Raw genomic sequence first — 12,642 nt, 5'->3', positions numbered from 1 at the left:
TGTTAGCCAGGATGGTCTCGATCTCCTGACCTTGTGATCCGCCCGTCTCGGCCTCCCAAAGTGCTGGGATTACAGGCTTGAGCCACCGCGCCTGGCTAGCTTATTTGGTCTTTGCAAAACCCCAGGACATCAGTCCCTGTTAGGTGATTGCCCATGAGTATGTGGCAAGTCAGACAGAGCACCCAGATTTCTACCCAGAAAATTTGCTCCACTTAGACCTACTGCTCTATACACCCGTAGGGACGCCACTTCAGGGCGCAAGTTCAGAGCAAGCATATGCACCGTGCATGGCGCACCGCGTGTGTGCGTGTACTCGCATGCGCGGGTATGCGTGTGTGCATATGTATGTTGTACATGTGTATATCTGCATGTGTATATGCCTTGCGTGTGTGCACGCATGCGTGTGCACGTGTGTGCATGTGAGTGTGTGTGCATGCGTGCGTGTGCGTGTGTGTGCGCGCATTTGTGTGTATGCGTGTGTGTGCACGCACCTGTACCTGTGCATGGTGTAGTGTATGTGCATATGCGTGTGTGTGCATGCGTGCATGCATGTGTGTGCGTGCGTACGTGCATGTGTGTGCGTGCGTACGTGCCTGTGCATGGTGTAGTGGATGTGTGTGTGTTCCTCCTTATTTGAAATCGAGCTGACTATGATGCTGGTGTCTTAAACCTGGTATGTCTTGGCTCCACAACTTCCTGGTGTGTAGAGAGCCAGCCGGATGCCTCTGATGAGGCTGCAGCCCAAGCCAAGCCAAGCCAAGCCCAGCCCTGTGACAAGTTACCATCCACAGGCACCAGCTAACAAATTCCCTGGAGAATCAGATTCAGCATTTAATGGAAGGTTCACAGATTGTTAATAACGTTTCTAGTGCAATAGGGCGACGGAAAGGCCACCTGCCTCAGGTTAAAGGAAAAAAACCTGTCACCAGCCTTTTATTGATAAGGTCCCACAATTGTGGGGCAGGAAAAGAAGAGTCTGGCCCCCCTCCTGTGTGCATGTGACCAGTTCACCCTGGTTGAAATTTTGGAACAGCCACCCCAACCCCGTTCTCATACCCCACATCTCGTGCCTGACCCACAGCGCAATCTGTGGAGACAGGAGCGTTGGAAAGCCGCATTTTGATAAGAGTGAAAATACTGGCTGCCATGCCTGCCTGGAGTTACCAGGCCCCCAGCCACTGCGTGGCTGGCCAAGTTGCCAGCTTCCCTCTTGCCATTGCCAGGGACAGTGGATCTGCCACGCACAGAAAGATGTTTCTCCTCTCTTCCAGCCAGATGGCACTTTAAGAGCATGGAAGAAACACCAACATTGAAGAGTCCCATTGTTGTTTGAATCTTTTGTATCAGGCGTCTCGAGCCAAGCAGGACCACCAGGCATTTTATTTTTTACATAAACAGCACTCCTTACTTAGTGACAGGTAACCTAAGATCACATTGCTTCTGTTTCCCAGGTTTTCTACCAAAGCACCTTTATGAAAGACCTATGACGAAGCATGCTCAATTCCTCACCGTTTCTCCGTATTGTGAAATGGTTAACCATAGCTAATTGTTTGATGATCAGGCTATATTGCTGCTTTCTCGGGAGTATAAACCAGGGGCTAGCAAACTTTCTTTACAGGGACAGAGAGTCAATGTTCCAGGCTTTGAGGGTCATGCAGTCTGTGTCACGGCTGCTGAAGTCTGTCATAGTGCAAAAGCCGCTGTGAGAGTCCGCTCAGGCTGCCATAACAAAAGGCCGCACACCAGGCAGCTTAAGAATTTGCTCTCACAGTTCTGGAGGCTGGAGGACTGAGATCAAGGTGTGGGCAGGGCTGGTTACTTCGCAAGGCCTCTCTTGGCGTGTAGAGACTGCCTTCTCTCCATGTCTTCACCTGCTCGTTCCCCTGGTTGTGTCTGTGTCCTGATCTCCTCTTCCCATAAGGACACCAGTCCCATTGGGTTAGGGCCCACCCCTGTGACCTCCTTTTACCCTGCTCACCTTTTCGAAAGCCCTATCTCCAAATACAGCCACATTCTGAGGTCCTGGAAATTGGGGCTTCAAGATATGAATTTTAGGGGGACATAGTTTGGCCCATAACAGTAGCCATAGGCAATTTGAAAACATGTGGAGCGGCTGTGTGCCAGTCACACTTTATTTATGCAGAAGCAGCCAGGGACTAGGTTTGGATCATGGGCTGTAGTTAGCTGGCCCCAGTTATAAAGAGTAACTGTCACCCAGGCTGGTGTGCAGTGGCACAATCATAGCTCACACAGCCTCAACCTTATGGGCTCAAGGGATACTCCCACCTCAGCCTCCTGAGTAGCTGGGACTACAGGTGTGTACCACCATGCCTGGCTAATTTTTTTGTTTGTTTTTTTTGTTTTTTCCATAGAGATAGGGTCTTGCTATGTTGCCCAGGCTGCTGTTGAACTCCTGGTCTCAAGCAATCCTCCCTCCTCAGCCTCCTGAGGCACTGGGATTTTGGGTGTGAGCCCCTGCACTTAGCAAATTGTTTTTATTCCTCAATGAAATTTAGAGACTGTCAAAATATAAAGAAACCTAAAATATTTACTAAATTGCACTAAAACCACGATTTCGTTAGAATCATCAGAGGTAGGCCGGGCGCGGTGGCTCACACCTGTAATCCAGCATTTTGGGAGACTGGGGTAGGTGGATCACTTGAGGCCAGGAGTTTGAGACCAACCCTGGCAACATGGTGAAACCCCGCCTCTACTAAAAATACAAAAATTAGCCAGGTGTGGTGGCGGGTGCCTGTAATCCCAGCTGCTTGAGAGGCTGAGGCATGAGAATTGCTTGAACCTGGGAGGTGGAGGTTGCAGTGAGCCGAGATTGCGCCACTGCACTCCAGCCTGGGCAACAGAGCAAGATTCCATCTCAAAAAAAAGAAAGAAAAGAAAAGGGATCATCAGAGGTAGTATTACTTAGTACATAAAAAGAAATATTTCTGGAAACAAAAGCGCCCTTTAAGTGTGTTTCTCTTGTATTGGTAAGCCATTTGTCTCTTTGTGTTTCCTGTAACAGATAATCACGCGAAGCCAATGGAAATAGATGGAGAGGTTGAGATTCCATCCAGCAAAGCCACAGTCCTTCGGGGCCATGAGTCCGAGGTGTTCATTTGTGCCTGGAATCCTGTCAGTGATCTGCTAGCTTCCGGGTAAGGATGTCAGGATGGGGGCGCTCCAAAGTTGGGGAGATGGGAGATGCGGGCTCTTGCCCTTCTCTGGAGTTCTGCCTTAAGGAACACACACTCCCCTTCTTACCCCAGTGTGGGCAGACCGAGGAATGGGTGGCTCTATGATCCATTTCTCTACATGTCTCATATTGTGGAGAAGCCATCGTTCCAAGTCATTTTCTTCATGTGGTGATGAGGAACACAACAGCATTTAAAATTACCAAATGCAAAGATGGCAAGGAGGGAAACAGGGATCCAGAGGTATGAAAAAGACAGAAGAGCACGTGCCGAAAATGCCATCTGGCCAGAGAGTAAGCTGTGGAGAGCTGCTTATCCCGTTGGAACCAAACGCCAGAGGCTCCTGTGTTTTTATTCTGCAGATCCGGAGACTCAACTGCAAGGATATGGAACCTGAATGAGAATAGCAACGGGGGCTCCACCCAGCTCGTGTTGAGGCACTGTATACGAGAAGGGGGCCACGATGTCCCAAGTAACAAAGATGTCACCTCACTGGACTGGAATGTAAGCGTCTTCCACCCCCTGGGCACTTTGAAATTGGTAAAATCAGCCAGCCACCAGGGGAGGACTGCAGCCATGGAGCTCATGCAGACATAGGAGGCAGGTGGTCCCGTGTGCTCAGCCCCACTCTAATGGGCTGCCAGAGAGGTGCTCTTGGCTTCTTTTTTTGTGTGGGTTTTCTTTTTTTGAGACAGAGTCTTGCTCTGTTGCCCAGACTGGAATGCAGTGGTGTGATCTCAGCTCACTGCAACTTCTGCCTCCTGGGTTCAAGCGATTCTCTTGTCCTCAGCTTCCCAAATAGCTGGGGTTAGCAGGCTCGCGCCACCACACCTGGCTAATTTTTGTATTTTTAGTGGAGATGGGGTTTCACCATGTCAGCCAGGCTGCTCTCGTACTCCTGACCCAATGTGATCCTCCTGCCTCAGCCTCCCAAAGTGCTGGGATTACAGGCGTGAGCCACTGCCCCCGGCCAGTCTTGGCTTCTAAGAGGTATTAACAAGGCTGCATTTGGCAGGCAGCGAGCTGTGTGTTCGGTAGCCGTATCTTTGCATGTGAGCATGCCATAGCAAAATGAGCCTGTGGCCTCATGGTGGGAAGGTAGGCCGGGAGCCCCGAGGTAGTTCTCCTGGAGAGATACGACGTGCAGCCCAGGAAAGGTGACTCTCCACCTTGGGATTTCAGCACCAGGTATCCTGTGCATTGACACATGGGATGCACACAGTTTGGCTGCTTTTTATTTCCTGCAAGGTTTCACGGTAACTTTCAGCATGGTATTTTCAATTCTGTCATTAAAGAACACGCAGTGGCAAATGGTTCCAGTGTAGCGGGATCCTGGGAGAGGCTCTTGGAGCTGTTTGGTGCCGCCACTCCTAAGTTGTTTTTGTGTGTTTCTGTCTCTTTCTGGCCCTCAGACCAATGGAACACTCTTGGCTACAGGTTCATATGACGGTTTTGCAAGAATATGGACGGAAGATGGTGAGTTCTGTGTCCCTCGTGCTGAGGTCGGGTAAGAGGAGTTGCCAAACTTAACCCTTGAGTGAACAGACCGTGACATTGAAGTCAACATGTTTGTTTTTACTAACAGGTAACCTGGCCAGCACCTTAGGCCAACATAAAGGCCCCATCTTTGCCTTGAAATGGAACAGAAAGGGGAATTACATTTTGAGTGCTGGTGTAGACAAAGTGAGTATTAGCTTAAAATATATCCCTTTGATCCACAGGTGGTTATATATTTTTAATCTCAAAATACCATCGTGGTTTCTTGGAACTCTTAGGCTTTGTGCTTCCCCTTGAGAAACGAAAAGGATTTGTTTAGGCTTTGTTTTTGTGGTTTTGATCTTTCTGTTCATTTGTAACACATCATCTCTTAATATATTCTGTCCTGCAGACCCTTGTGCAAAGCTTCCCTTTATTTGAGGTACATGGTTCAGTGGTAGAGAGAGGAAAATCTCCACATTGCATTTGTCAGTTGCCGGAAGGAGCCATGTGGTATGGGGTGTGCCCCGCGTGAACTTTCACCCACTGAGGGGCGAGTGGCACAGGCTGTGTGTGTGCTTCAGGCTTCGGCTTTCCTCGTTTGATAAACTGCTGCTTCCCACCATAGACTGCAGATTTCTCTGAGCAGCAGTCAAGCAACCTGGCTACAAGGGCACACTCTCCGGATGGCCCACAGAGTCAGTTTAGAATTGGCTTGCTCTGCACCTGGGCAGGGCTGCAGGGATACACGGTGGCGTTAACTCCAGGTGCATTTAAAAGCCATCGATGGGGTGGGAACCCAAGGGCAAAGAGTAAGGAGATGCAGACTTCATCCCGGGCCTGAGTCTGATTCAGCCAGAAACCTCAGCCTCTCTGCATTTCACTTCCCTCACTTGTCCAGCGACAGGGCTGGCTGGAGTCATGACCCCAGACAGCCTTCGTGGAACAGTTGTGCGTTCCCGAGACTCAGCAGGAATTCTAAGTCATGGCTTTGGAAAAGAAGCATATTATCTAGAATTGAAAAAAAAAAAAAAAGATGTGTTTTCACATCAATTTGTGTTTCTACAACAAATGGAAACATTGCCTGAATACTGGATGCCCGGGCCTCCACAAAGCTTTGCATTTTGTGATGATTTCAGGATAACTTGAAAACTTACTAAGTCTTGAAGTTCGAGACCAGCCTGGCCAACATGGTGAAACCCAGCCTCTACTAAAAATGCAAAACTTAGCCGGGCGTGGTGCCAGGCACCTGTAATCCCAGACACTTGGAGACTGAGGCTCGAGAATCTCTTGAACCAGGGAGGCAGAGGAGGTTGCAGTGAGCCGAGATTGCATCTCTGCACTCCAGCCTGGATCTGGAAGAAGAGTGAGACTCTGTCTCAAAAAAAACAAAACAAAACAAAAAAACCTGACTAAGTCAGAGCTTTCTATTCTTTCTAGTTCTGAAAGTTATTATAAAATGATAGACTTGGCTGGGCGCGGTGGCTCATGCCTGTAATCCCAGCACTTTGGGAGGCCAAGGCAGGCAGATTACCTGAGGTCGGGAGTTCGAGACCAGCCTGACCAACATGGAGAAACCCCATCTCTACTAAAAATACAAAATTAGTCGGGTGTGGTGGCGCATGCCTGTAATCCCAGCTACTCAGGAGGCTGAGGCAGGAGAATCATTTGAACCCGGGATGTGGAGGTTGCGGTGAGCCAAGATCGCGCCATTGCACTCTAGCCTGGGCAAGAAGAGCAAAACTTTGTCTCAAATAAATAAACAAATAAATAAAATGATAGACTTGACCTCTGAACATCATCCCACTTTTGGAGAAATTGCTAAATTAAATAATTGCATTTGGCAAACTGTCACACAGGCCAAGCCTGGCTCCTCACCTGATTTTTTAATTTAAATAAAGTTGTATTGGGACACAACCACACCCCTTTGTTGAGACTTCTCCATGGTTGCTTTCATGCTACAGTGGCAGAGATGAGCAGTTGCAAGGGAGACCGGATGGCCCTCAAAGCCTGAAATTCCTGCTACCTGGCCCTTAACAGAAAAAGTTTGCGAAGTCCTGCACTAGGGTATAACTAGGTCAACAAATCATTCATTCATAATTGCTCTCTCTCTTTTAAGCCAAGAAACCTTTCTTTCAGACTTAGTAGCCTGGTTTATGATATTTTAAAAGCCGAGTTGCTGTGGTTGACACATAAACGTTCTTATGTAGCTACTATCGGATTTTTGCCAAGATGTTCTAATTCAAGTAACATGCATATGCAGCACTTTGCTGTGCATTCAGTAGGCTCTCAGTAATTGCTGCTTGAGTTATTAAAATAACTCATGAAAATGACAGCATTTTTCTTTATCAAGCACTTCACTACTGCGTGTGTTAACCCATCCAGTACTGCCAAGATAGGAGACAGGCACAAGTAGGATCACTCCCATTCTATAGAGGATGAACTGGAGGCCCAGAGAGGGTTATTTATTTGCCTAGGGACACACAGCTGGTGCCGAGTGCAGAGGGATGGGAACTCAGGCCCTGGTCACCGGTAACTACTGCCCTTTAACTTCCGTAGAATTCTAAATTTAACAAAAAATTCTGTTTGTTAAATAGCCGGCCTCCTTCCTACCTGGAGACTGTTAACATTCGTGATTGTTTTTCTCACTGATTATCAGTCTTAACTCCACCAGGTGATGGACCATGTGAGCAGTGAAAATGCGTATGTGGAATTATGTTAGTCTCTTGGGCTGGGTGCGATCCACTGTCATTACTTAGTCAACCACAGCAGGAGTGAAAATAATGTCCTTGTACATAACACTCGGGGAGAAAATGTAACTTAGGGGATGCTGGTATTGACCAACACAGAGTGACTAAAATGTATGTCACATTCTTCAAATGTTTGCATAACTGTTTTCTTTTGTCCAATGTATATTTAACATCAACTAAGAGACCCAGTCACTGGTGTCATATGTGAAATGGTATCAGAACTGTGAAAGAGTTTATATATTCTCTGCAGTGTTAGATTTGTTTTTGCGTGGCTGAATTAAGAAGAGTTACACCCCAACAAAGAAATGTTAATTGGTCTAGGACTGATCCAAAACCCAGGAGTACCAAGTTTCAGAGAGACTCACTGCTTGCTTTCCTCTGAAAATGTCCACAGTCAACACAAAATAGAACTCTTTCTTCTTAAAGCAAAATCTTGACTGAGTGTCACTAACAGAGAGGTGTAAAATTTCCAATTAAGTTGAAAATTCCAGTTGATGAAGATGTAACTCCAATGCGATTCATTGAGCTGGTTTTCTAAGTATCTTCCTAGCATCAGTAAATTAATAAAAATTCCTGATTTCCTTTGTTTTCCGAGGGAGAACTCACCTTTCTACTTACTGTTAGACCAATACATTGGTGCCTGGCCCCAGTGCAAGCCAGTGGCTCTGCCATGTCTAGTGTCCCCGGTTCATGGAGGGATGGGCAGAGGCATTTTTAGAAATGCTTGTTTCTGCAGCCCTTCACTTGGAAAAATGCCACAAAGATCTTTAGAGATGCTTTGTTCCAGGTTTTTCAACGTTTTTTGGCATTTGGGGATGAGGAGGAATTCCTACCAATTTTGGTAGTTCTTGCAAGTATTGGTTAGGGATGCTCTGTCCTTAAGCCCATTTATGCCTAGTGTTCCATTATCGGAATGCTAAGCATGTGGGAGTTATTTATATCCTACTGCTCAGGGTCATTGCCAAGGTCTGATTGCAAGAATTCAAAAAATCGCAACCTCAGGCATAAATGAGTTAAGGGAGATGCCAGCATATGTGGCTGATGGCTTCATCAAGCATGGCCATCCAGATTGCTAAGTTTGAAACATGCTGTATTTTAATGATGTGGTATGCAAGAAAAAGAAGGCAAATATCCCAGCAAGGTTTTGATACTGATTACATGTTGAAATGGTAATATTTAGGGGCATACTGGAGTTCAACATAATAGATTGCTAATGAATTTTACCAGTTTCTTTCTTCTTAATGTGGATCCTAGAAAATTGAAACTAGCCCGTAAGGCTCAGTCTCTATCTCTGTTGGACAGTGTGGGTTTATAAGGAGAAGGGCTCACTGTCTTTTCTTGTATGATAAATGTTTCCAGAGAAAACTGCGAGAATAGTTACTAACTTTTTCCTTTGTTTGCGGAGCACAGACAACAATAATTTGGGATGCCCACACAGGAGAAGCCAAACAGCAGTTTCCTTTTCATTCGGGTGAGTTTTTTTGTTTGTTTGTTTGTTTGTTTGTAATTCAAAAATAATAATTCAGGTTGAGCCCAGTGGCTTACGCCTGTAATCCCAGCACTTTGGGAAGCCAAAGCAGGTGGATTATATGAGCTCAGGAGTTCAAGACCAGCCTGGGCAACATGGCAAAACCCATCACTACAAAAAATACAATAATTAGCCAGGCACGGTGGTCCCCACACCTATAGTCCCAGCTACTCAGGAGGTTGAGTTAGGAGGATGGCTTGAGCCCAGGAGATGGAGTTTGCGGTGAGCCAAGATTGCACCACTGCACTCCATCCTGGGCAACAGAGCCAGAGACCCTGTCTTAAAAACTAATAATAATCCAAAGTTAGGCTTGGCACTATGGCTGATGCCTGTAATTCCAGCACTTCGGGAGGCTGAGACAGGAGGGTCACTTGAGCCCAGGAGTTCTAGACCAGCCTGGGCAACAAAGCAAGACCCCGTTTCTACAAAAAATATAAAACATTAGTCAGGTGTTGTACACACCTCTAGTTTTAGCTACCCAGGAGGCTGAGGCAGGAGGATTGCTTAAGCCAGGAAATCAAGGTTGCAGTGAGCTGTGATTGCACCACTGCATTCCAGCCTCGGTGACAGAATGAGATCCTGAAATGCCCCTTAAAGTAACTGAATGCACAGAGTATGGAGCCCAGGGGGCCTCACTGGTCAGAAGGAGACCCATTTTGTGGCAAGCATTGATTGCTCTTAAGGTTTGCAAGATAGAGGTGTCCTCGGCACCCACCTGCTCAGAGCTCTGAAACCCAGCAGTGAGCCAGCCACAGAAGCAGGGCAGGCTCCTTTCTCTTGCTGTTCTAAAGGGATGCTGTTTTGGGGGCTCCCCGAAACCACTCCCAGGATTGGTGGTTTGCTGCGAGGACCCCCAGGACTCAACATACTCACAGCTAAGATTTCTAACAGCACAAGAATTTAGTGCAACATTGGCAAAGGGAAACGGTGCACATAGCCAAATCCAGAGCTTCGAAGGCTCCTCTCCCAGTGGACTGTCACAGGCCACACTGAATTCTTCCAGGAGCAAGTTGTAACTATGCCTGTGAGGTGCATACCAGAGAAGCCCCATAGACTCTCAGTGTCCAGAGTTTTTATTGGGGGTTGGCAGTGTAAGCACCCAGTGCCTACTACAAGCCAAAACTGCAGACCCCCCAGAAGGAAAGCAGGTGTGCAGCATAAACACACTGTTTGCACAAACAAGTGTTAGCAGAGTGAGCCACTTGCGTCTGTTAGGGAAGGGTGGGAACTCTCTAGAAATCTAAATTCTCAGTTGCTAGCCAAGGGCCGGCCTTGCAAGCAAGCCTCTGTAGGGAGAGCAGCCTCGGGCCTGTGGTGTTAGCGCCTTCCTACGCCGATGTGTGGCCGCTGCTCTGGACACAGCTACATCCCTTTGTGCACTGGAGCCGGGCCAGGCCACATGCGGCAGCCCAGGGGTCTGTAGAGACTCCGATTTTCCAGATTCCCACCTGATTCTTCGTGGGTTTTTGGGGTTTTTTTTGTTGTTTTTTGTTTTGAGACAGAGTTTTACCTGTCACCCAGGTTGAAATGCAGTGGTGCGCTCTCAGCTCATTGCAGCCTCTGCCTCCCATGCTCAAGCAATTCTCCTGCCTCAGCCTCCTGAGTAGCTGGGATTATAGGCATGCGCCACCACGCCCAGCTAATTTTTGTATTTTTAGTAGAGACAGGGTTTCGCCATGTTGGCCAGGCTGGTCTCAAACTCTTGACCTCAAGTGATCTGCCCACCTCGGTCTCCCAAAATGATTCTTCATTTTCTTTCCCAACTCCCTCCTCTGTGTAACTCAGTCCTGATGTTAGACATGGCCTCTTAAAACAAAGACAGATGGCCACCCGCAGAGCTAATAGACTATTGGAAGACTTTAGACTGGCTTAAAATGGACAGAAGTGGGTACGTGCCACTTCCCTTAAGGGCAAATGTCTGATCCATCTTGAAGGAATCCCTAAATATGTGGGGCGAAAGTTGACTGTTCTATCAGCTGTCGCTGGGGCATTGTCCGGGAGGAGATCTGAGTGTCTGTCTTCTCAGGCAGCTTGGGGTGCTTAAATGATGTTGTGAATGGGAGGGCTAACCCCAACGACCGTCCGAGACAGAACAGCTCGTTGGTGCCTGGGGAGGGCTCCAGGCAGGGGACATGGGCCCTGCAAGAAACAAGAGCATGAACCAAAGGTCCTGTTGCGGCACAGTTGTGTCAGATGCATAGGCACCCACGTCTGTTATATTCCATGCAGCACTCCAGCAGGGACTCCACACACAGGCAGCTCAGAGAGTGAGGGAGACTCAGGGAGGACACCGTTTCTGCTCTGCTGCCCTGGAGAGGGAGAGCCACTCCTGCACAGCTTGGGACCCACAGCAAACACACCTCTCAGGGCTGCTGGTGCAATTTGTTACTGGTGTTGCTTTAATTGAACACTGTTGATGAAGGCGATGGGCATATTAGAGACAAAAGGCTCCCAATGCAGGTAGTATGTGCACTAGGTCCTCCAGAAAGCGTTCTTCACCCCAAAGGGAAACCCTGTGCCCATTCCATCTTTCCCCCGGCCCCTGGCAACCCCACCTACAGCCTGTGATCTGTGTGTCATCTCCATGCCAGACACTTGCTACTCTGTGCTCTAGGCTGCAGATAAAGCAGGTGGCTAGTGAGAATGCCCTTCCCAATGGAGTTCGTCACGTTTGGCTTCTGTGCCAAAACCTACCTTTGTAGGCAGGAAGGATGTCGTGACAGGGTCACAGCCCTAGAATACCAGACGTGCAGACCCGGGGGGTGAGGCGGGGATGTCTCTGGCTTGTTTTTCAGAGAAAAATACGCCCGAGGTAAACATCAGTAAGGTTCCTCTAACACTTGTATCTTAAGAATTCATCTGTAAAGTATTTCAGCAGAAAATAATCTTTCCCAAAGTGTCCCAGGGCCCTATGGAAGGGTTTTCTACCCAGCTGACCCGGGAAGACCACAAACCGCGTTATTCTGAATTGCGTGAGCTTCTCACCTGTAATCCGGCTGGCCATGAGGTAGACCCAATTCCCGTCGGCAGGTCACATGTATCTAGGCGTTACTTGCTCTCTTTTTTGTGTCAATCAGTGTGTTAGAGAACGTTCAACATGAAGAGAAAGCAGCTTGCTCTTCCAGGTGAAACGCAGCTGGGAAGAGCTGTGAGGAGCGCCTTTCTGTGGCTCTGGCAGGTTTGGGGTTTAATGCGGCGATAGGAGACTTTGCTTTGCCCCACTAGCTTTTCCCCACTGATACCTCATGGGGGCGCCCTCAGTCACCGTCAACAGGAAGCCTTAGCTCAAAGCCTCATGGTGAAGTGAAACTCAGCGGCGGAAAGGAATGAACTATTGATGCACCACAGCCAGGAGAGATCTCAAGGGCATTTTGCTAAGTGACAAAAGCCAGTCTCAAAAGGTTGCATGCTCTGTGCTTTCATTTATGTAACATTCTCATGATGATGAAATGATAGAAACCTGGGACCCACCAGCGGTGTGGGAGTTTAGGAAGCATGTGAGGAGCGGTCGTGTGCCGATACAGTAGCTGAGGGAGATCTTAGTGGCCACGAAACAGTTCTGGTCTCAATTGCAGCGATACACATCTACCCACGTGATAAAATGACAGCACTCCACAGGCAAATTGCACCAGTGTCAACTTGCCAGCGTCGATACAACGCTACAGCTATGCAAAATGTAACCCTCAGGAGAACCTGG

At 48.0% G+C, this 12,642-nt stretch overlaps 1 protein-coding gene across 3 annotated transcripts in view; it reads left to right on the top strand.

Moving 5' to 3' along the window:
• Positions 1-12,642, top strand: part of TBL1X (transducin (beta)-like 1X-linked) — a 263,162-nt gene that overhangs the window by 232,484 nt on the left and 18,036 nt on the right. For all 3 annotated transcript variants that reach the window (XM_011966838.1, XM_011966837.1, XM_011966839.1), the window contains 5 exons: positions 3,023-3,155; positions 3,554-3,695; positions 4,604-4,667; positions 4,777-4,874; positions 8,828-8,888. In XM_011966838.1, coding sequence (XP_011822228.1) covers positions 3,023-3,155; positions 3,554-3,695; positions 4,604-4,667; positions 4,777-4,874; positions 8,828-8,888 — 498 coding nt within the window. The remainder of the gene's footprint in view (positions 1-3,022; positions 3,156-3,553; positions 3,696-4,603; positions 4,668-4,776; positions 4,875-8,827; positions 8,889-12,642) is intronic.

This window comes from Mandrillus leucophaeus, unplaced genomic scaffold (assembly GCF_000951045.1).
Source record: "Mandrillus leucophaeus isolate KB7577 unplaced genomic scaffold, Mleu.le_1.0 Scaffold777, whole genome shotgun sequence".
Lineage (NCBI taxonomy): Eukaryota > Metazoa > Chordata > Mammalia > Primates > Cercopithecidae > Mandrillus > Mandrillus leucophaeus.
This window is presented reverse-complemented; position numbering and strand designations above follow the sequence as displayed.